Genomic DNA, 21,058 nt, shown 5'->3' on the forward strand with positions numbered 1-21,058 from the left:
AACGCTGTAGAATCAATGGAAATGCTTAGATTTTATTCTTTCAAAGGAAAACCTGACAGTTTCAAATGGTGGTTAGAGACAAGTAGTAATGTATAAACGGTATACCTTATGGTACGAATATGCCTCAAGGTTTATTTGTGATGTCACACAGACCAGATTGTTTCTGTTTTTAATATAATCAGATGTCTGCGTCAGTGCAATTCAGAGCCAGTCAAACTGTTTTCATATTTTCTTAGCTGAAAACCACAAACTTGATTGAATTTAAGTAGATTTTGTTTTGTAAGAAACTAACACAGAACAGTGCATAAAACTTGGGAATGAGTGGCATTTATTTAGTCTCGGAATTGTTCAGTCAAAGGCCAGACCTAAATTTAATGAAGAAAATATTCCATGTTTTGATGTCTCCCACAGGAAAATGCCTGGTTTCTTTGAGAGCTCAAAGGGCAAATAATGGGGCTGAGCTGATTATTTATCAAAATAATGGAAATCCATATTTTATTTCCTTTCCACTTTACAGTTATGTAAAGTGGTTCTATTATGTGCAAAAAGAGAAAATATTTTTTTCTTAAAAATGTCACTACTATATGGTTCTATTATGTGCAAAAAGAGAAAATAATTTTTCATTAAAAATGTCAAGGTTTATAGTTGTAACCTGAAAAAACTTGAAAAAGTTCAAGTGCTAAGACTTCAATGCATCATAACTGGATTCAGGTAAACTTGTTGGTGAAGACAGTCTGACTGTGGAGGAGTCTGACAATTCTAATCATTATTATTATTTACAGAACAATAAAAGTTGAGAAACTTTTTTTTGTTTTTTACCTAGTTTTAAACCAAACAGGTCATGAAGGAGGTTAACTTTCCCATTTAAGTTGCCATGCCAAAGCATTTTGCCTAGAAGCACAAGCACCTTTATAGAACTGAAAGCCTGAACATGAAGGCAGATCTCAATAAAATTATGACCAACATCGTCTGAAAGGGCTTCACTCAGCAACGGATGCTCCCAGTGTCACGCTACTTCAGGCTCAGTTAGCAAGAAGCTAATGTACTATTTAGGACTTAACTAAGAGCTGGAACATCAGTTTCCTATGATGGCGCATTGTAGAAAAAACAAAAATTGTAGCATTGGAAAAAAAAACACAATGAAATATATATATAATATATATATATTATTGTGTTTTTATATATTGCAAATATATATATATATATATATATATATATATATATATATATATATATATATATATATATATATATATATATATATATATATATAGTTCTGGATTCATTCTCCCTTGTGTATCTCTTTAGGCGGCTGGCCAAGGCTTGGAGCCTCTGTTTGGCAGTCTCGAGTGCTTCAGGTATGGGCATCTGGCTGTACTTTCTGGGTACTGGTCTTTTCATTGTACCCTTGTGGAGCTCTGACAGTTGGCTCACTTCCCTCCTTGTTACCTTGATTTTAGCCTCTAACCGTCTTTTCCATGGTGGGTATTGGGTCTCATGGTTGCTCTTATAGCCAAGTATCTCAAGGATCACTGATGCTGAGTTGTAGATCAGCTCATTGGTTTCTGTTATGGTGTTGGTAGGGTATCGTTCTCAATGCTGCATTCACATTCTCAATGAGACTTTCTGATGGTACTTCACTCAGCCGTTGTAATTGGCGCCGAGGAGGCCTGGTTGTCATTCGGGTCATGATTCTCTCTCTCATGTTCACAAGCTGTCTCGTTCAACTCTGTTTCGCTCATTGGGGCCGTGTATCCCCTCACTGGGTGGGGACTTGTAGTTAAGTCCCCACAGTTCTGACACCCGGGTTCCTCCCTTTTGCCGTAGCATTTGTGTTGTATCTCGTCAATCTCAAGTTGTGATAGCAGTTGCCGTTTGCGGATGTTGGAACACTGAGCTACTAGTTGTTTAGCACTTAGTGTTGACACCACCAGGATCTACAGCACGGACATTGGGATGTCATTCGGACTAGAGAAGTGTGGTCGGCTGATCACAAAGAGGGGGAAGGTCATCCGCACAGAAGGAGTCTCACTCCCAGAAGGAACAATAGCAGACATAGAGGACAGTTACAAGTACCTAGGTACCACAAGCAAATGGCAACCTCGATGAGGCCACAAGGAAAGGAGCCACAGCTAAATACCTCCAACGAATAAGGCAAGTCCTGAGAAGCCAGCTCAATGGCAAGAACAAATCCATGTGATAAACAGCTATGCCCTGCCAGTAATCAGATACCCTGCTGGAATAATTAGCTGGCCAAAGGAGGAGATAAAAGCCACAGATATTAAGACTAGAAAGCTACTAACCATGCATGGAGGGTTCCATCCCAAATCCAGCACCCTGAGACTGTACACGAGCCGCAAGGAAGGAGGCAGAGGACTAGTGAGTGTGAGAACCACTGTCCAGGACGAAACAACTAAAATCCATAAATACATCAGGGACAAAGCCTCAACAGACAATGTGCTCAGTGAATGTCTCCGACAACAGGGAACGGAGGTTGAGGTGCCAGAGATACCATCATGGGAGGACAAGCCCCTACATGGGATGTACCACCAGCAAATAACCCAAGTGGCTGATATCAGTAAATCCTACCAATGGCTGGAAAAAGCTGGACTCAAGGACAGCACAGAGGCCCTCATCCTGGCCGCCCAGGAACAGGCCCTAAACACCAGAGCAATAGAGGCCCAGATCTACCACCAGACAAGACCCAAGGTGTAGGTTTTGTGCAAGGAGGCCCCTGAGACAGTCCAGCACATCACAGCAGGGTGCAAGATACTGGCAGGGAAAGCGTACATGGAGCGACATAACCAAGTGGCAGGCATAGTGTACAGAAACATCTGTGCAGAATATGGACTGGAAACCCCGAGATCAAAGTGGGAAACACCCCCAAAGGTGGTAGAGAACACCAGAGCTAAGATCCTGTGGGACTTCCAGATCCAGACAGACAGAATGGTAATGGCGAACCAACCAGACATTGTCGTAGTGGATAAACATCAGAGGAAAGCCGTTGTGGTAGATGTAGCAATACCAAGTGATTGCAACATCAGGAAAAAGGAGCACGAGAAACTGGAGAAATACCAGGGCCTCAGGGAAGAACTGGAGAGGGCCTGGAAGGTGAAGACCACAGTGGTGCCTGTGGTCATCGGGGCCTCGGGGCAGTAACCCCCAAACTGGAGCAGTGGCTACAACAGATCCCAGGAACAACATCAGACATCTCAGTCCAGAAATGTGCAGTCCTTGGCACAGCCAAGATACTGCGCAGAACCCTCAAGCTCCCAGGCCTCTGGTAGAGGACCCGAGCTCAGAGGATAAGAAGCACCCACGGTGGATGAGAAGGGAATTATATATATTTGATGGCCCTAATCCGCCACACCATCATTTTTGCTTTTTCTCCATTCTTTGCTTCAAAAAAAAAAAAAAAACAGCTGGACTAAAATTGAAGCTTAGCAATGCAAATGTTGAGGACTTGGTGCCTCTTCCTAACATTTCTTTTCTTGCTTTGACTAAAAGTAACTTCTCCTTCTTTCCTCGCTTCATTTGTCAGGGAATAAAGCACTTTTTTGCTTTCAATACAATCATTCATTCATAGTTTTGCCATTCAGAAATGTTTCAAGAGAAAAAAAAAACATCAAACATTCTTTAAAGGCAGATACAGGACATGTCACATTGTGTGAAGGAATGAGCGTCTCTCTGAAGATGCATGCATACACCTGCCTCATGCTTCTGAAGTGTACAGTTTTAGTTTGTATGTATGAATGGCCAAACAAAAGCACAGGATTTGTAGTGAAGACACTAGTATAATTCCTGGAGTAGTTGAGATCCAGCATGTCGGTAATCTAAGATGTTTCATCTCCGAAGTAGGAGAATCCTTTGAATTCATCTTGGTTGATCTGTTTGATGATGCTGTCATCCACAGGCGTCAGGACAGGTTCTTCACGTGTAAAATCCTGGTCAAAGTTATTGACGTCCCTTTTGGTTTTCTGTAAGAAGCAGAACATCAGATAAGGTGCTGCTTGGTCAGATTTCAGCCTTTGCACTCGTGGGATTCATGCACCTGTGTCAGCAGTTTTTAACCAAGTTATAAAACAAACAAGAACTTTCTTTGGAAAGCGTTAGCACATGATCTCCCCGACTGAACTCACAATACGAGGTTTAAACGGCGGCCTGATCTTCCTCTGGTCCAGCAGTATCCAGTCGATTTCTCTGAAGAACGGATGGAGCTTGATGGCATCCTCACAGCCTTGTGCTGTCACACAGCCCAGACGCTTGTTCGGACTTTTCGTCATGAACTGACAAACACAAGGAGACAGAGGATTATTAGTTTAAAGGAGCAGTGTGGGAGGTTTAGAAACAAAAAAGCACAAGATTTTTCTATTTCAGTTTGTGGCATCGGCACAATAATTTTTTTCCACTGCATTTTGTTTTCATAATCCTTTTCCTCAATTGTTTCAGTTGAGAAACAGTTGTGTGTGGTTTTTATTTCCATTTTTTTTGTATTTATTTCTTAAATTGTTTTTGGTGGTCGTGATTTATTTTAGTCAGAAACAGATCGAATGTCTTTGGAAAGTTTCTTTGTGAAGGGGAAAAGGCCCAGAGAAGAGACAGGAGAATGGCTTTTTCCCTGACCAGTAGGTGATTCCCACATTCCAAGCCCGCTCTGCATGATATGGTGACCGGCTCGCTATGAAGCCTTCAAACTGCTTCACCACATAGAGACCAAGCACCCTGTGCATAAGCAACACTTCAGGACTTCAGGTATCATTGTCTCTCATCACTTCCAGATGGGAGAAGCAAGCTCAGGGCTCCAATAGTCATTATCGCGAGTTAAAACTTTCAACAAAGTAAAAGTTTGTTTTTGTGGCGCACCTGTATCTCATTTTGAAGGGATGTTAAACGTTACCATAGTGAGCAGAGTCAGAGAGCTAGAGCTAGTGAGTTTTAGGTCTGGTTCACACTGGCATGATTTAATTTGATTTTCCAAACTTCAGTGACCCCACACACAAGCCGATAAAGTCCAACAGGTTTGGTCAGTTTGTGTGTCCAGCCACATGGCAGGAGCAATACAGAAGAAGAAAATCCAGTAAAACCCCCAACATACCATACATGAATTTAGCATAATCAAACACAGATGACGATGTAGAAGCAGTGGTGATAGTTTGTGGATTCAATTTAAGTGACAAAAGATGTAACAAAAATAAAAGGTGTTTGATAAAAGATGGTAGGAGCAGCCTCTCAATTTGCTGCACTATGATTTGGAGGTGACATATGTTTTTTAGTAGTCAACATTTTTAACTGAATAAACATAACATATAATAAACATATTTAAAAATGACCTTTACATATAGTAATAAACATGTCCACATATCACCTCCGATATGTGGACATGGCACTTTCAGTCATTCCATGTCAACTGTTTGGGATTCCCTCTGTTCTTGCATTGCTACACTTTCTGATTGTCTGATTGTCACATTCAACAGGCTGCGTTCTGCTCCCAGTCAGGGAAAACCCCACAGGCTGCAATAATCGGACCAAGGCAATGTTGAATACATTTCTACATGGTTACTAATGAATGAATACGTACCCAATATTTGATTGTGTCTTACTGATCTTCCTGATTAAATTAGTATATTAATGTTTTACATTGTGAAAAGCATTTGACATACATCATTGAAAACACAGAGTGCTGCCAGTCATGACAGATGGCTGCTGTCCCTTATCGTCTTCTTTCGTCATCTAAAGGTTTACCATAAGATGACACATTTGGTTTATCTGTTAGTACAGTTGACCCAGCACCTATGGCCATTTTACAGTGAAAATCACTATACGAAGGCCAGTGACTGTCTGTTATTTGATAGGCTTTTCAGGAGTTAGCTCATGTTGTTTCAATGTCTGTCATGGTGAAATGTGACTATTTTTTCAATCATCATTTTCTTTATAAAAATTCATCTAGGTCTAGAAAACACTGAAAATCAAATGTTAAACTTTTTCAGACTGCATATGAACTATGTTGTACCTCCAGGTATGAGGAAATCTCACCATTTCCTCACACCTGGAAATGGTGAGATTATTGAAATTAAACTTAGCTCTGATTGCCTCTTTTTCCAGCACCAAATGACTCTAACATGCAAAACTAATTTTTGAATCTAAATATCTTACAAAGAAAGTGAGCAGAATCTGAAGAACAAATCAAACAACTTTTGCTGGTGTTGCCTCAAACCAGCCAGTGACAAATTATTGTTAAGGTAGCAGAATGTACACATTTCCAGAAAGGGAGACAGAAACTCTGAGATAGTTCATTCTGGTGCTTGTATCTTATTTCATTTATTAAAGTTTAAGGGATGTAGGAATCCTATCCCATGTTTCAGATCAGGGTCCACGTTATGACATTTAGAAATCATATATCAAGTCAGTGTCAAAGTTCCAGACTAAATCCAAACTCCTATCAGTATTTTTTTTAAAATCCCAGGTTATTTTCTGTTGTGATGCAACTATGGCTGCTGAAGACCACAGCTGAAACGCTATTTATGAAATCTTATAACATTGAAAGTGAATAGCCAAATTCATGGTGTAGGAAACCACTTCGACTGTAATTTTGTCAGTACGATCAACTGAAGCTGCATATAAATATGGTGCTAGTCGAATTAACAACTCTTAAAAATGCAGATATGCTAACATCATCAAACTGCTCCAGATGAGAGGTGAAATTTGGAGCTATTAGCAGTAGTAACAGCTCTAGCTTGCAGTAACAGTTTGTGAACCATAGCTATCTGTTCACAAACAGATGATAAAACTATGTGAGAATGTTGCAGCTGCAGCAGCAGATGCAGGTTGTCCTGCAGAGACCCCTGTTGGGTAAAGATACCTGTCACTGTCAAGAAAAAATAATAAGTAATATTGATGATATTTAGTGTCTTATTGTATTAGATTTAACAGATTCCCATAAAGTAACTGAATTTTAAAGGACATAGATGGAATTTATCACTGTAGCTGAATGGGCCCAAAAAACCCCCAAAACAAATCCCAATCCCCACTGGAAAATCCTTACCAAGCTTGTACACATTATTAGATGAAATTCATTTTTTCTCAGTAATTTAACTTTAACTTGTGCTTTAATCATCAGTTTGACTTTTTCTTAATTATACTTTGCAGATACATGGAGTAAAAACGTAAATGAAAAAAACAGGAACTTAAAAGGCACATGTCTGATCCAGGATCAAGAACTGGGTCTAAACTTACTTCCTTAAAGGGGCAGTATCATGTAAAACCTTTATTTGAGCTTTACATCATGTTATAGTGTTATTTCCTCATAAAGAAAGAATATCTGCAGTGTTGCTTTGATTCTGTCATGCATGTTTTAGAAATCCTTTAATCTCCATGGCAACGATTCAGCTGTGCAAAAAGCCTGAGTGGACCTAGCCCATTTCCAATTTACAAAGCACCTCTCCCCCGTGATGCCGCCTTTAAGATCCTTCAGACTAGCCAGCAGCAATTACCAAACACCTCCTGGAACTGCCCATTATAAGAGCTACTGCTCAGAGTAACGCTGTTAAACCATTAAAACAGTGGCTGTTAATAGAGGAGCTATGTTGGGATCACTTCCTGAAGGGAGAGCTTCAGAACAAGCAGGAATTTCTTAAAGAGACAGAGGCCAAATTCCAAGATGTTAAATTACAAAGTAAAATTTCTTTGAAGTCATATTTGAACATTTTTATAACAACTGAAGGTAACTTGGTTGTGCCATAAAGTGGAACTATGTGTCTGGAAAATACATAACACTAACCCTTTAAGAAGCTTCAAGACCTCTGTGGCTGTGAAACACAAAAGACACTGAACAGGAGCAGCACCTCCTACTGACCGCTCTCAGAATGGACACAGCCTCCTTGCTGAGCCACACCGGGTAGAGGACGTCGTCATGCAAGATAGACTCGAACAGGTCGTCTTCGTTATCAGCCTCAAACGGCGGCTGTCCCGCCATCATCTCGTACATCAGAACCCCCAGAGCCCACCAGTCCACCGACGGACCATAGTCCAGCTCCTGAAGGATCTGATCACATGAAACATGATTATTTTCTAAAGTTACTGACCTCTTCCACTTCAAGATTTTGGAAATCAATCAAGCTTTTGAGCTCAGTTACATAACAATTTTCTGCTGTTTGCAAAAAGGCATAATGACAAAGGTTTCTGTTAGACAAATTCATCGGATTAAGTGTGCAGCTGTTAAAATGCTCCTACAAAGCAGCTAATAGTTATTTGGAACTGCTGGTGCCTCTGGAACCTCAAGGAGGAGGATCCTCAAAGGCTTGCGGTGCATGAACCTACTAGGTTACTAGTGGGCCCAGCTGTACATAAAGATTCCTTTTCAAACAGACTTGTTAACTGATGACTGCTGTGCAACCATGGATGGTCCAGATAGACACAGTGGATTGGTGACATCAGCAAAGAGGTAGTGGAGTCATTTGTTGGACCGAAATCATGGGGAGAGAGATCTGGTTGGCCCCTTCAGAGTCCCTGACTGATCACTTTCTTTCATGGTTAAAAAAAAAAGAGCCGTACCTTCTGTAGCAAAATCACCTTCATGCATGACAAATGCACCATCTCATGATGCAAGGAATATCACTGTGTCACTGGCTGCTATGGGCATAAAAGGGGAGAAACTCATGGTGTGGTCACCATCCTCCTCTAGTTCCTTTGAAATTTCCTGTCCCTTGATTGAAATAACTTATTGTTAATATATTTTATTTGATTCTGAATCATAATAATTAGACTGATAAGTAGAATCTTGCAACCTGACATATAAGCGCTTTTCATAAATCATAAAAATACACTTTAAAATAACATTAAATCAGGCTGTTTTAAGTTTTTGACTTATTCTTTAAACTTTGCATACAGTCCAACAAATATTAGTCTAATATTTGCTATTATATTTAAAAAAATCATAAAAAATGTATCAAGTAACAGGGTTGAACACTGGCTGGCTTAAGAACAGTCCAACCTGCAACCTTCAACAAAAACCACCCGTTTGAACGTTACGGGTCTGAAGATTTTCACTAGAAGTTGCAGTAAGTCCACATTAGTTGGGTTTGGAGCAACATATCATATGATCAAAACAAGACATTAATATATGTTTCAGAGACAATTCTTTACTTTTTCCCAAACAATAAATATCATTTACGTGTGCAAAAGTGTTGAAAGGTTGAGCTTGGCAATGATGATTTGTGGATGAAAATAATCAAATATAGGCAAGAAACTTCTCAAACACTTAAATCACTTTGCAGTGTGAGTGGGAAAAGACTTAAGTGATGTCACTTCCAGGGTGCTGAGGAAACTGGACTGAACCATTATTTATAAAAAGGAGGGATTGGTATGTTGTTACAGGGTTGAATAAAACTGGAGGGACATAATCTAAAAGTACTATTTCATAAATAATTCATGTATTTTTCTCATATTTATTTTATTTAGGTTAAGGTATTCCTAAAAATGTTTATATTAGTATAAATATCTTGCAGTTACTGGCTATTTTTATTTATTTTATATTCATTGAAAAATTAACATTGGTCAGTGGGAAAATGTTCCTTTGGCTGACCTCTACTCTTCAACAACCCATAAAATTTTTAAAAACATAATTTTTAAAATATACTTGCATGTCATATTACCAAGGCACATGGATATTTTCCATTTATTGATTTTCTCCAAAAATGTGGTTTGCATTATTTTAAAATCTTTGAGATAAACCTGTGAGACACAAAATGCACCGAATTCAGAGAATGACCCAAAAATCAAACTGTTTAATTTTCTAGAAAAGTTGACCTCTGGTGCGATGTAGTCTGGCGTCCCGCAGAAGGTGGTGGTGGTGACTCCATTCAGGATTCCTTCCTTGCACATCCCAAAGTCCGCCAATTTGCAGTGACCATCTGCATCCAGCAGGATGTTGTCCAACTTCAGGTCTCTGCAGAGCAAAGAACACAATTACCCCAAATCAATGTTCATTTCTGTATATTTAAAGCAAAATAAATCTAATGTAATGTGATTCCATGAATGCTTTTGATGAAGCACTGGATATCTGAGGGACAAATTAAATAACTTCACTACAAATCCAAGAGGGAGTCGAAAGATTTGAACTTTCAGGAGAGAAAGTTGATTGCTTAACAGCACAAAGGGAAAACAAAAAGAGACAGAAAGAAGTCTCTGAGATAAGACTTGTGGTGTTGACAGACGACAGGGTCGGTCGTGAAAACAGACGCTCTCAGCTTGATGGTTGATTGCTAGAAAAATGTCAACAACTGCTCTGCAGCCGCTGCATCATTCAGGCCAGAGGCGTGTTTCAGAAAGCGCGGTCGCACCGGCAGGCAGCAGAGGAGCCACAGCGAGCATGCATCTGCACCGGGGACTTATGCAAGTGTTCTGTTTCTGTAAGTCCTAAAAATAAACACAAAGAAAAAAATAATAATAATTTGGAAACCATGATCAGAAGCTGCTAGGATTTGTTAGTAGAGAGCTTTTTCTTTTCTTTTCTATCATGTTTTAAGAGGTTTTTCCCCTGGAGCAAGTGAGACAACTTAAAACAAAGGAGAAAAAGTCAAAAACGGAATCAGAACAAAGGAAAATGGTTAAAATCCATCATTCTTATCCAGATACCATGTAATGTTTCTCTTTCCAGTAAATGACAACATTTATTATCAGCAGCTATGGAGGTATCCGGATATCATGCAAAGTAAGCAATAATCCCTGGTATGCTAACACCCTTCAGGTCTAAGGAACGAAAATAACAGCTTGGCAAATGAAGCAAAGCTGGCCTTTGGTAATGTTTGGATCAGAGGACGGTAAACAATTTCATCAATAACTGATTTTCAGGATTCAGAGGTCAAGAATGAGCAAACCTCCAGGCTGAAAATGTCAGCCTGGAGGTTGAAATCAGAAAACAACGAATTGGACATTCGCAGGAGTTTTCACACCCCTTGAACTTTAACAGCCAAAATTGTCCGTGTTTTGAGACTTTAATTAATAGGCAGACGTAAAGTAGCACATAAATCTAACCTGGCCTTTCTACACAGTTCCACTTTATTCTCATTTCCCTTCAGTGATCAGTATGGATTCCTCCTTACTGGAGGAATCCAGCTCAACCGGACTTTACACTGAGCCAATAAGAAAACAGAAGTAGTAATTGATGACATCAATCTTCTGCTCTGTTATAGAGTCATAGTCTGTCTGTAGTTTGGCGGTGGCGAAAATGAAGGAAGCCTATCAGCCCGTGTTGGTCATGCCAACAAATACAGCACTGGCAACCAATGCAGTACAAAGAACTCATTAACAAGCTCAACAAGTTAGCTTGAGATTTGATTAATTCATGCTGGATGTGGCCTTTGGAAAGATGGAGACATTCAAACACTACAGCCAGTGCAATTTTTTGCTGTAGTGTTTAAACAATTCTTCTCCTGCTGAATATCCACCTCACCTTTTCTGTCTTTGCAGACGACTGTTTACAGTGCAGGCAGTTTCCAAAAAGCTTCTTAGCGTTGAACTGGCGCATTACACATGTCATCAGGAAACATTAGGAACTTTTAAAACCCCACCAGGCCAAGCCTCCAGGAAGCCATCATTTCTCCATAGCTGAGTGTCCGGATCCTTTGAAAGAAGTGAAGCGTAGAACAAGAAGCTGATTTTCACCAGCCTAACGTAAATGTGGACTTTCTTTGAGGTAGTACTTTTGCAATTTACATTCGGTTTTTGCAGTTTCTGGCTGTTGTTTTTACAGTGTAAACGTTTTTGATGAACTTCACTTGAATTTTCCTCAACTCCAACTTACATCCAAAATGTCCGTCCCTCTGCACCCCCGCAGCCCGCTGTACTGCAGTCTGGAAATCTCCCAGACGACAGATTAAAACCTGCCAGCCTCCAGCAACTTGCAGCTGGAGTCGTGCAGAAACACGACATATAAATTTAACGCATTGCAGATTGAATTTAAACAGCCACTGACGTTAATCGTTGTATTACACATCAACTCGCTCGGGGAAGATTTAATATCAAGTGGCTGCAGGTGTTCAGCTGAGATAATGGAATGATATCTGAGAGAAAATGCTTAGAGGAGATCAAAAAGCCCTTCCGACATTTTATAACAATACAATTGTTTAATATCTCTTTACTCTTTTCAATATATATTAATGAAAGTACTTGTAAACAGTGCTAAAATGGAAAAGAAATCCAGTAAGTCTCAATGTCATTTATTTAATCAAAAGGTAACACATTATTACATCAGAGAAATAGAAAAGCACAGCCTAACTCGCTTTAAATTTTTCTTTATGTCCTTAAAGATAAATAACAAAATGAGACCAGGTTCCTCTAGGCAGTTTTACAGAAATAAAATCTTTATTCTTCTTCTCAAAACACAAAAGGAAGCATTTTCAACATGTCATTAGTCCTAAAAAAAAACTCCCCAAAACCGCAGGAAAACGTCTGAAATGAGTTATTATACGCTGATGACAGATTCTTTACAAAAAATCTTTGAAAACCTTCACATGCAAACAAAAACCAAGATTTTTTTTCAGTTTATCTGTTCTTGCTCTCGTGAATAAAATGCCATTTTGTAAGTTAGATGTATTGTTGCACTCTTATTGAAAACAATCTAAAAAAGAAAAAAAAGTTGTAGTCGTACTCAGTGCATTTTCATTCATTTCTTTATCAGTAGATTATTAATTTTGTACATTTGAAAAGCATTTTGTCCAACAATTGGAGAAAGAAATAAAAAATCACCTCCTCTTTCTTTTCAACAGATGTTTTATGCAAAAATAATCACTTTTGTCAAAAAATTATTTAGTCCATTATTTTAGTTCAGAGATGATGTTTTTATACACTATTTCCCTTTGTCTGTAAATGGTAGCAGTGTCTGAAACTCCTTTATCGGCTTGGTTGTGGTTTTGATCCACCGGCCTTACGTTACCAACAGCCTCCATCTGAGCCTGACTTGGTAAACTTCATCTGGACGCCCTTGGATGATGAAATCTGATGGAAACTTGTCCTTGGTGTCACAGAGGCTCCGTCACCCTGGGAGACCCACTGTTATATTTCTCTAAAGGAGCTTTAATATTGCTCAGGAGGCTCTGTCAATAAACAGAAGCAGTTGCAAGGAGGAGGCACAGGAGGCAATCAGGCTCAATTGAGAGCATTTCCTGTGTTTCGCTGTAATACAGAGTGATTTTTCCATTACATCCCCATCGGCTGTCCCTTCCCCCTTTCAGCTGTCCTTTGCCTCTTCTGGGTGACTAAATGTTCCAAACACACATCTGCTCACAAACACAAACACTCACAACGTGTTGTCTCCTGGTATATTTATCTGAGGGATCGGAGCGTGAGAGACTCATCATCGAGAGAGGATATTAAAATCAATAAACTCAAGGCTCTTAGTTATGTTTTTTTTTATTATATTAGGAAAGATGCCATCATGAAGTTTAGATTGGAATCAATGTTTAATGAAATTAAACCATTGCTAGTAGGAAGAAAGCAGAAGAACTGGGTCTGGATCATAGTTGTTGTATTTCTAGACATTTTCCTTACATTCCCTTGTTTGGATCATTCATCCCCACAGGTGACAAAGATCCAATGGGACTGTTGGACAGAGATGTAATTCACGACAAGGATACAAAACAAATCCAAAGAGTTAAAGCTGCACTACCTAGCTTTTTTTTTTGTTGTTTTTTTTTACATACTTTTTTTAAACTGTCACTATGTCATGACAGTTTATGAGACAAATAATCTGTGAAAAGATGGAGCTCCGCTTGCTCTTTGATCTGCTACTGTCATCTGAAGAGATGTGCCAAAAACAACCAATCACAGCCAGGAGGAGGGGCTTATCTCTGCAAATCACACAAATGTACTCACTGCTAAATGTGTGGAGGGGGCATAATATGGAACATTTATGGGAAAATATTAAAATACTAAGTATCACTGATACTTTTATCAGCATGGCAGGACAGGGAGATAAAAAAAACCCTGTAATTTCCAGGCCAAAATTTGAGACTAGAGAGTTTTGGTCTGGATATGGGTCACAAAATATTCCAGAACTCTCTGAGAGAATGAGTTCTGGTCTTGAAACCACACAGTCAAAAACAACATTCCACCCTACCACACCCACAGTAAAACATGGTGGTGGAAGCAATGTGATCTGGGGTTTCTGAAGTTAAGATGGAACTGTTTTTTCTTTCTTTTTTTTATCATAAAGGTTTCAAACAACTATGAGTTATAATCTGAGGAATGGTTGAAGAAAATGAGTTTTTATTTTCCAGAGTCAAAGAATGAAGCATTCTTTTTTAATTAGATGAAATATCCAATTAAAAATTTATGTAGTTTTTGAATACTCATTTTTATTCTATCTTATTGATAGAATGAGAAGAATGAGACAGTTAAAATTTTAGCCAGATGGATGCAGACCGGAGTCTGAAAGGTTTGGAAATGGGAAAACTTCATCTTAATAAGATTTGGAATTCATTTTTTGTTTAATAAATTTTGTTTATTAAGATTTCAGTGCAACATAATTTCTAGGATTTAGAACGTTATGAAGTTTTTCTTGTCCAAAACAAACAAGCTAAAGATGACAAAAAATATACAATAAGATATAAGTTGCATAAAAGCTTTATGGAAAATGATAAAACAGAAACAAATCTCATTAGTTTCTGTTCTAATATCATTGAAATGAACAATTGGTTCATTTCAGTGAGAACCAATTGGGCTCAACAAAGGATTTTCAAAGCTAGTTTTAACATTTATATCTCATCAAAATCAAAATATCTTTTTTAAATAAGAAAGATTGTAACAGAAACTTATAATCTTGCTAGAAAATGTAGAGTTTTGAATCTCATTAAAATCACAAACTTGTCTCGTTTTAATGAGAAACATTTTTGTTTTAACAAGTTTAATATCTCATTAAAACATGAACATGTCTCACTATGGTGACATATTAGTCCTGAATTTATTTCCGGTCTCTGGCAGTTAAACATTTCACTTCTGATCAACTATAATTAAGTAGAAACATTATTCAAAAAAAGTATTTAAGAAATCAAATTCATTTTGTGTATTTGTATACGGTGAACTCTAAAATATCACATAATTAAAAAAAGAGTTCTGACATGATATTTTTTTTTTTTTTTTTTCTGACATAACAGAATCTTGCTGAATGTTTCTGTGTGTGATTTAACAGGAACCTGAAAGGGCAGGTACTCTTAATATCACATTTGGGAAGCACTTAACAAAGCCTTATTTAGCCATTAATAAATAGCTAGTCAACCTTGAAAATATCATTAAGGATTATTTAATAGCTTATAGCTTATTCATGATTAATAAGCTATAAATTAACATTTATTAATGTTTTACCCATAAACAATAACATATAAAGCATGAATAGTTAGGTTTAGACGGGTTCATGAAACAATAAACTGCCTTGACTATGGATGCACTGCAGGATTATTACAGAGCCATTTCAAACATTCTCTAACCATTAATGCATGTCTAACATGTTGTGAAAGTATATTTATATGTAATGTGTATATCTGAGTATTAACACATACAGTAGATAGAAAAATTAATTCATGAGTTATTAAGAATGGACAAACATTGACTATGTTGGTTTTGGGAGGAATTAATCGTTGTGGGTGAAGCATTAATAAATGTATTAATTTATAGCTTATTAAGTATAATGACGCTTTGGAGGTTAATTAACTATGTTTTAATGGTTGAAAGAGGTTAAATAAAATGTGACCCAAGATTTTGAAGAGCCAACCTCAGCAACAGCTTTGTGTCTGTCTGTTCTTCCAGACAACTATCCGCTCTGAAACCAGTTAGAACCCGCTCCATGAACTAGATCTCCTCCCACATCTCCTCAGGCTCCATGGCCAGAGCAGAAAAAGACAAGAGAGCATGCGCCGCAGCACTGCAGGGAGCCGCAACAAGGGAAGGGAGGGGCGAGCAAGGCAAGAGGAAAAAGTGGGAGGAGGAGAGAGAAGAACCAGAGTTGGGACATAATGTTCCCAAAACACTTCCTGTTCATCTACTTCTGGTCAACAAAATGGGCCAGGACTGAGACAGGCCAACAGGCAGAGAGAGAGGGAGCCAGGTATGCTAGAGCTGCATGAGTTAACGTGAGGACGTGTGTGTGTGAGGGTGTGTGTGAAGCCCGCTAACAGAGTAATACTCACTCTCAAAACATCGTGACAGGGGAAAGCAATATTGAAAGACTGGAGCATAAATCTTGGCGATTCAGACCTTCAACTGCTGGCAGTCCATTTAAAACACAGACATCTAAAACAATTTCTTTCTGGAGGTCCACAAACCATACCGCTATTTATGGATAATATGCTTCAGTCTGGTTCAAGAGCCACTGCAAAGAGAATTAGGACGAGACAAAATGGACTCTGAGTAATTTTGCAATGATGAATGGATGTTTACTATCAAATGTAAGAATTACAGCTAAAATACGCTGATTTTACAATAAGCACAAGACAAGAAACCCCACACTGAGCCACTGAACAGATATGTTCTGTAGTGAAGAAATAATGCTAGTTCCAGGGCCGTGCAGAGACCTTTGGAGGGGCACGGGCTCAAAGTAAAAAAATTAACAAGATCTTAAAACACCAAACTACAACATCATAGCAACAATCAGGATGTTGGGGTGAAACGATTCCTCGAATGATTCAAGTACATTGATTATAAAAATCCCCCAAGGTAAATTTATCTGCCTCAAAACCTTTTGAATTTATGTTTTATTATTTAGTGCACCATGTTCCAGTTGGGACATTATTTGCATTGCAGTGTTCTCACATCCGTCTATGAGTTGTTGACGAAAGCTAAGTGTTAGCAGTATAACGTCCAATTTTCACGTTTGGCCCGTAGGGATTTTATTGATTGATGACAATGCCTAGGTTTTCATGATTTTTGAGGGACCAATAACCTGGTGCGATGTCTGGAGTACGGCAGTCTTTCTCCTCCGGGAGCCGCTCCTCCAGGTATTTAAATACTCTTGCAGTATAAATACTGCAAGAGTATTTAAATAGCTCAGCGGATAGACAGGTGGGCGGCGGAGAAGTTGATTCTTATAGTGTAAGTGTAGCTTTATGGATGAACAAGAAAATTTATTTCATGTCATCCCGGCCATATCATCATGGCGGTGCATAGTTGGTTGATGAGTTTCTGTGACAAATGCAGGTATCAAATCCTGTCATTAACATGGACACAAAAGCTACAAATGGCTGGGAAAGCCATTTATAGCAACTTGATTGGAGATCAATTTTTATAAACGTATTTGTGAGCCTGCCTCTTTATTATTAAGTTGGATATAATTTCAGATTCTTGTACAAATTTTCATCAGGTTAACTTAGAAATGAGCTATTATTGTAACAATTTATTTTCTAAACTACAGAAAAGTAACTGATAGGGATGGTTAAATATGAAAAATTGGACTGATGTTAGTAACACTGATGTTATGCTGGATATACCAATATTTTATTTTATAATATTTTTTATCCGATTACTCAATTAAGCGAAAGAATAATCGATAGATTACTTGATTACTAAAATATTTGTTTAGAACATCAGGAAGCAGCCCGGTAAAGTCAGAAATATTCTCTACAGCCGAACCATTCCTGTTATTGGGGTAAGGAGTTAATCTGGAGTTATTCTTACTTCAACATCCAACTTATCTTTTTATTCACATGTATGTTGAAAAAAAAATCTTGCCCTAAATTCTTGAGAGGGTGCAGATCCTCCCCCCACCTCCTCACCTGGTGTCTTAACAACATGAAGACAGAGGAACTGAGAATCTTTATTATTAGATTGAGGGTAGCCAGACTAATTTATTTTGCTAAATTGTTATATTTAGCTTTTTTTTTTCAATTATCAAACAGGGCACTTAGGGCATAAAGGATAAAAGTTTCAGGAGCTGAAATGAAAATATTGCATTTACTCAGTTATATTATTGGAGGACTTTGTGAAATCTGGAAGAGGAGGCCTAGTTTAATTGACCGAGCAGTCAAACGTAATTGTAAGATGCATTGATGAACAGCGAAAACTCAATGATTAAACTCATAGCATCAGATTGTTGCTATGGTAACAAAACAATCTAACAGAAGATTGTACTTTGAACTTTTACAAAGTAAACTTGCCAACTCCTTAAAATCTTAAATTTAAATGTTAAACAATTTACAATATTTTAATTTGTCTATGTGAAACCATTAAATCAAATCTCAGTTCATTTATGTCTTGGGCTGGTTCTAAATGTGATCAGCATTACATTATGTTTTTAGATGACTAGATGACTTAATTTGGATTTCTCAGAAGTGCAAATAATTCATACTTTATTTGTATTTTTTTTATTTGATGTTTTTTAAGATTCTATAGTTCATCTTTTACATCTAGTACATCTTCTAACTAGATGTAAAACCTTAGTGCCCCGACCACCAGGCATAGCAAGTTTTCTAGGAGAAATCCTCCATAAAAGTCTGCAGGAAAGGTTTTGAGTCATTTAAGTTTGAGTTAATGGCATTGATTCCCAGAAAATGTGGTGATGAGAAACACATAGAAGTTATTCATGAAGAAGACCGGGATGGACCTGAACCTTAACATGCATCATGAGACCCAGTGAGAACAGGCTTGGCTCTGCCTCAGAGGCCTTCCTTATTTCCACTCTTGGGGTACAGCCAATCAGCACTTGCTTTGCAAACGGCATTCAATAGCACATCAACTAACATTACGTTGAGGTACATTAGCTTCTTTGACTGTGTTTACTTCAAAACATAGATATGCACCACAAAAAAAAAAAAAAAAAAACTATTTGTTGTCAAAATTTCCTTGAATAATTTGAAGTTATATTCTACAGACAAACACAAATCCCCCAAATAGTAAGCTGTGAAGCGGCGGAGTTCCACTGAAAAGGGTTTTTTAGTGCAGCAATGGATAATGCAGCTCAGGTTTGGCCAATGTTAGTATTTTAGATTTTCAGTTTGACCCAAAGGATCCCTGTTTATGGCAGCATCTATAAACCTTGCAGAATATACCCAATTCACCAGACTATAACTTCTTAGCCTCAATGTTTGAATCAATCAAATAAACAAACAAACAAAAAAACATAGTACTTTATTAATGGTCCTCTCAAACCCCACAGCTGGCTGTCAAATGTCTCTGCTTACTGTGAAGCTCACTACAGACTCAAAGCTCAGTGCGTCTGCTGTCAGTCCTCCTTGCTGTGACCTCAGATTCACAAAGAGGACGATCAGCATATGCTTATGTATCAATTATGATCAGACCAAAAAGTACAGTTTGAAGACAAAACAGGTTTTCTGGATTAATGTATTAAAAACCAATTGTAAGTGTTTATTCACTTTTTTTTTTTACAGATATATCTATTAGTTTGGGGCACTATTTATAAATTCTATAAGACATTAGCACTGGTTTAAGGTGGTGCTTTTATTTCTTAAACATACTTCTTAAAACCTTCAATATCTTCATGTAAAGTAGGTAAAGACTGTGGGCTTATCAAGCTGCTTTTTTATTTTCTTGTAGAGTGAAATTAAAGACATCACTGGCATCCAGCTTGACTAGAAAACAATTCAAAGTTTAATGATAAATAGTTCAGGTCTTCCAAACTAATACAGAATTTGTTTGAATATTTGTTTGCAGCATTTTCTGTCAACATTAAGAATTTTGTCTGGTGATTATATTTTGCAACATTTTGCAAAATGTTGTTAGACTTAGACTTAGACTTGTACTTTATTGATCCCTTGGGAAGACTCCCTCAAGAAATTAAAGTTACCAGCAGCTCACAGGCAAAAAAGTGGCACACAGTAAGCATACACAAAAAAATACAAATTAAATACAAGGTACACAGTAAATGTAATAAAAATATAAATACAAAACAAAGAATATAAATACAACACAAAAGGAAAATATAGCAATTTGGTGGATAGATTGACCAGTGATATGATATTGCACTATATGGTTTGGCCTGATAAGTGTGAATATTTCCAGAAAAGTACAAGGGGTCACTACTCCTTCCCTCTGTCCTGTGTCACCTCCCACCATCCAACGAGAAGTTGTACAGTCTGAAGGCGTGGGGGACAAAGGAGTTCTTGAATCTATTGGTCCGGCACTTGGGAAGCAGCAGTCTGTCACTGAACAGGCTCCTCTGGCTGCTGATGACGGCGTGTAGAGGGTGGCTGCTATCGTCCATGATGTCCAGCAGTTTGTTCAGTGTCCTCGCCTCTGCCACCGTTACCAGAGAGTCCAGCTTCATGCCGACCACAGAGCCGGCACGCCTGATCAGTTTGTCCAGTCTGGACGTGTCCTTCTTGGATGTGCTGCCTCCCCAGCACACCACGGTGTAGAAGAGGACACTGGCGATCACAGACTGGTAGAACATCCACAGTTTGCTGCAGATGTTAAAGGACCGCAGTCTCCTCAGGAAGTACATCCTCTCTGCACCTTCCCATACAGGTGGCTGGTGTGTTTTGACCAATCCAGTTTACTGTCCAGCCACATCCCGAGGTACTTGTAGGAGTCCACGGCCTCAACTTCAGTTCCCTCTAGTAAGACTGGTCTCGGCTTTGGTCTGGACCTCCCAAAGTCTATAACCAGCTCCTTCGTCTTAGAGGTGTTGAGTTCTAGGTGGTTTGTGTGGCACCAGAGAGCAAAGTCCCTCACCAGACAGCGATATTCCTCCTCTCCGTCGTCCCTGATACATCCGACTATGGCTGTGTCATCAGCATACTTCTGTATGTGGCACAGTTCCGAGTTGTAGTGAAAGTCAGAGGAGTACAGGGTAAAGAGAAGAGGGGCCAGCACTGTGCCCTAAGGGGTTCCTGTGCTGCTGACCACAGTATCAGACACGGTGTCCTTCAGCCTGACATACTGCGGCCTGTTGGTGAGGTAACTATAGATCCAGGTGATCCAGGTGACCAGGTGCTGCTCCCATGCTGTTTAGTTTGTCCTGGAGCAGAAGGGGCTGGATTGTATTGAAGGCACTGGAGAAGTCCAAGAAAAGGATCCTCACTGTCCCACTGCCCTTATCCAGGTGGCAGTGGGCCCG

General features: G+C 38.7%; 1 protein-coding gene across 3 annotated transcripts in view; it reads right to left on the reverse strand.

Moving 5' to 3' along the window:
• Nucleotides 1–3,160: 3,160 nt before the first annotated feature.
• The window catches only part of LOC129353970 (protein kinase C epsilon type-like), a 104,596-nt gene continuing 86,698 nt past the window's right edge, over nucleotides 3,161–21,058 (reverse strand). For 2 of the 3 annotated variants that reach the window (XM_055023420.1, XM_055023423.1), the window contains exons 12-15: nucleotides 9,805–9,943; nucleotides 7,853–8,041; nucleotides 4,140–4,286; nucleotides 3,161–3,977 (exon numbers count right to left, since the gene is read on the reverse strand). In XM_055023420.1, coding sequence (XP_054879395.1) covers nucleotides 3,834–3,977; nucleotides 4,140–4,286; nucleotides 7,853–8,041; nucleotides 9,805–9,943 — 619 coding nt within the window. In that variant the 3' untranslated portion in view covers nucleotides 3,161–3,833. The remainder of the gene's footprint in view (nucleotides 3,978–4,139; nucleotides 4,287–7,852; nucleotides 8,042–9,804; nucleotides 9,944–21,058) is intronic. The other variant, XM_055023421.1, reaches the window with a different exon arrangement.

Source organism: Poeciliopsis prolifica, unplaced genomic scaffold, assembly GCF_027474105.1.
Source record: "Poeciliopsis prolifica strain line A6 unplaced genomic scaffold, Auburn_PproV2 SCAFFOLD100, whole genome shotgun sequence".
NCBI lineage: Eukaryota > Metazoa > Chordata > Actinopteri > Cyprinodontiformes > Poeciliidae > Poeciliopsis > Poeciliopsis prolifica.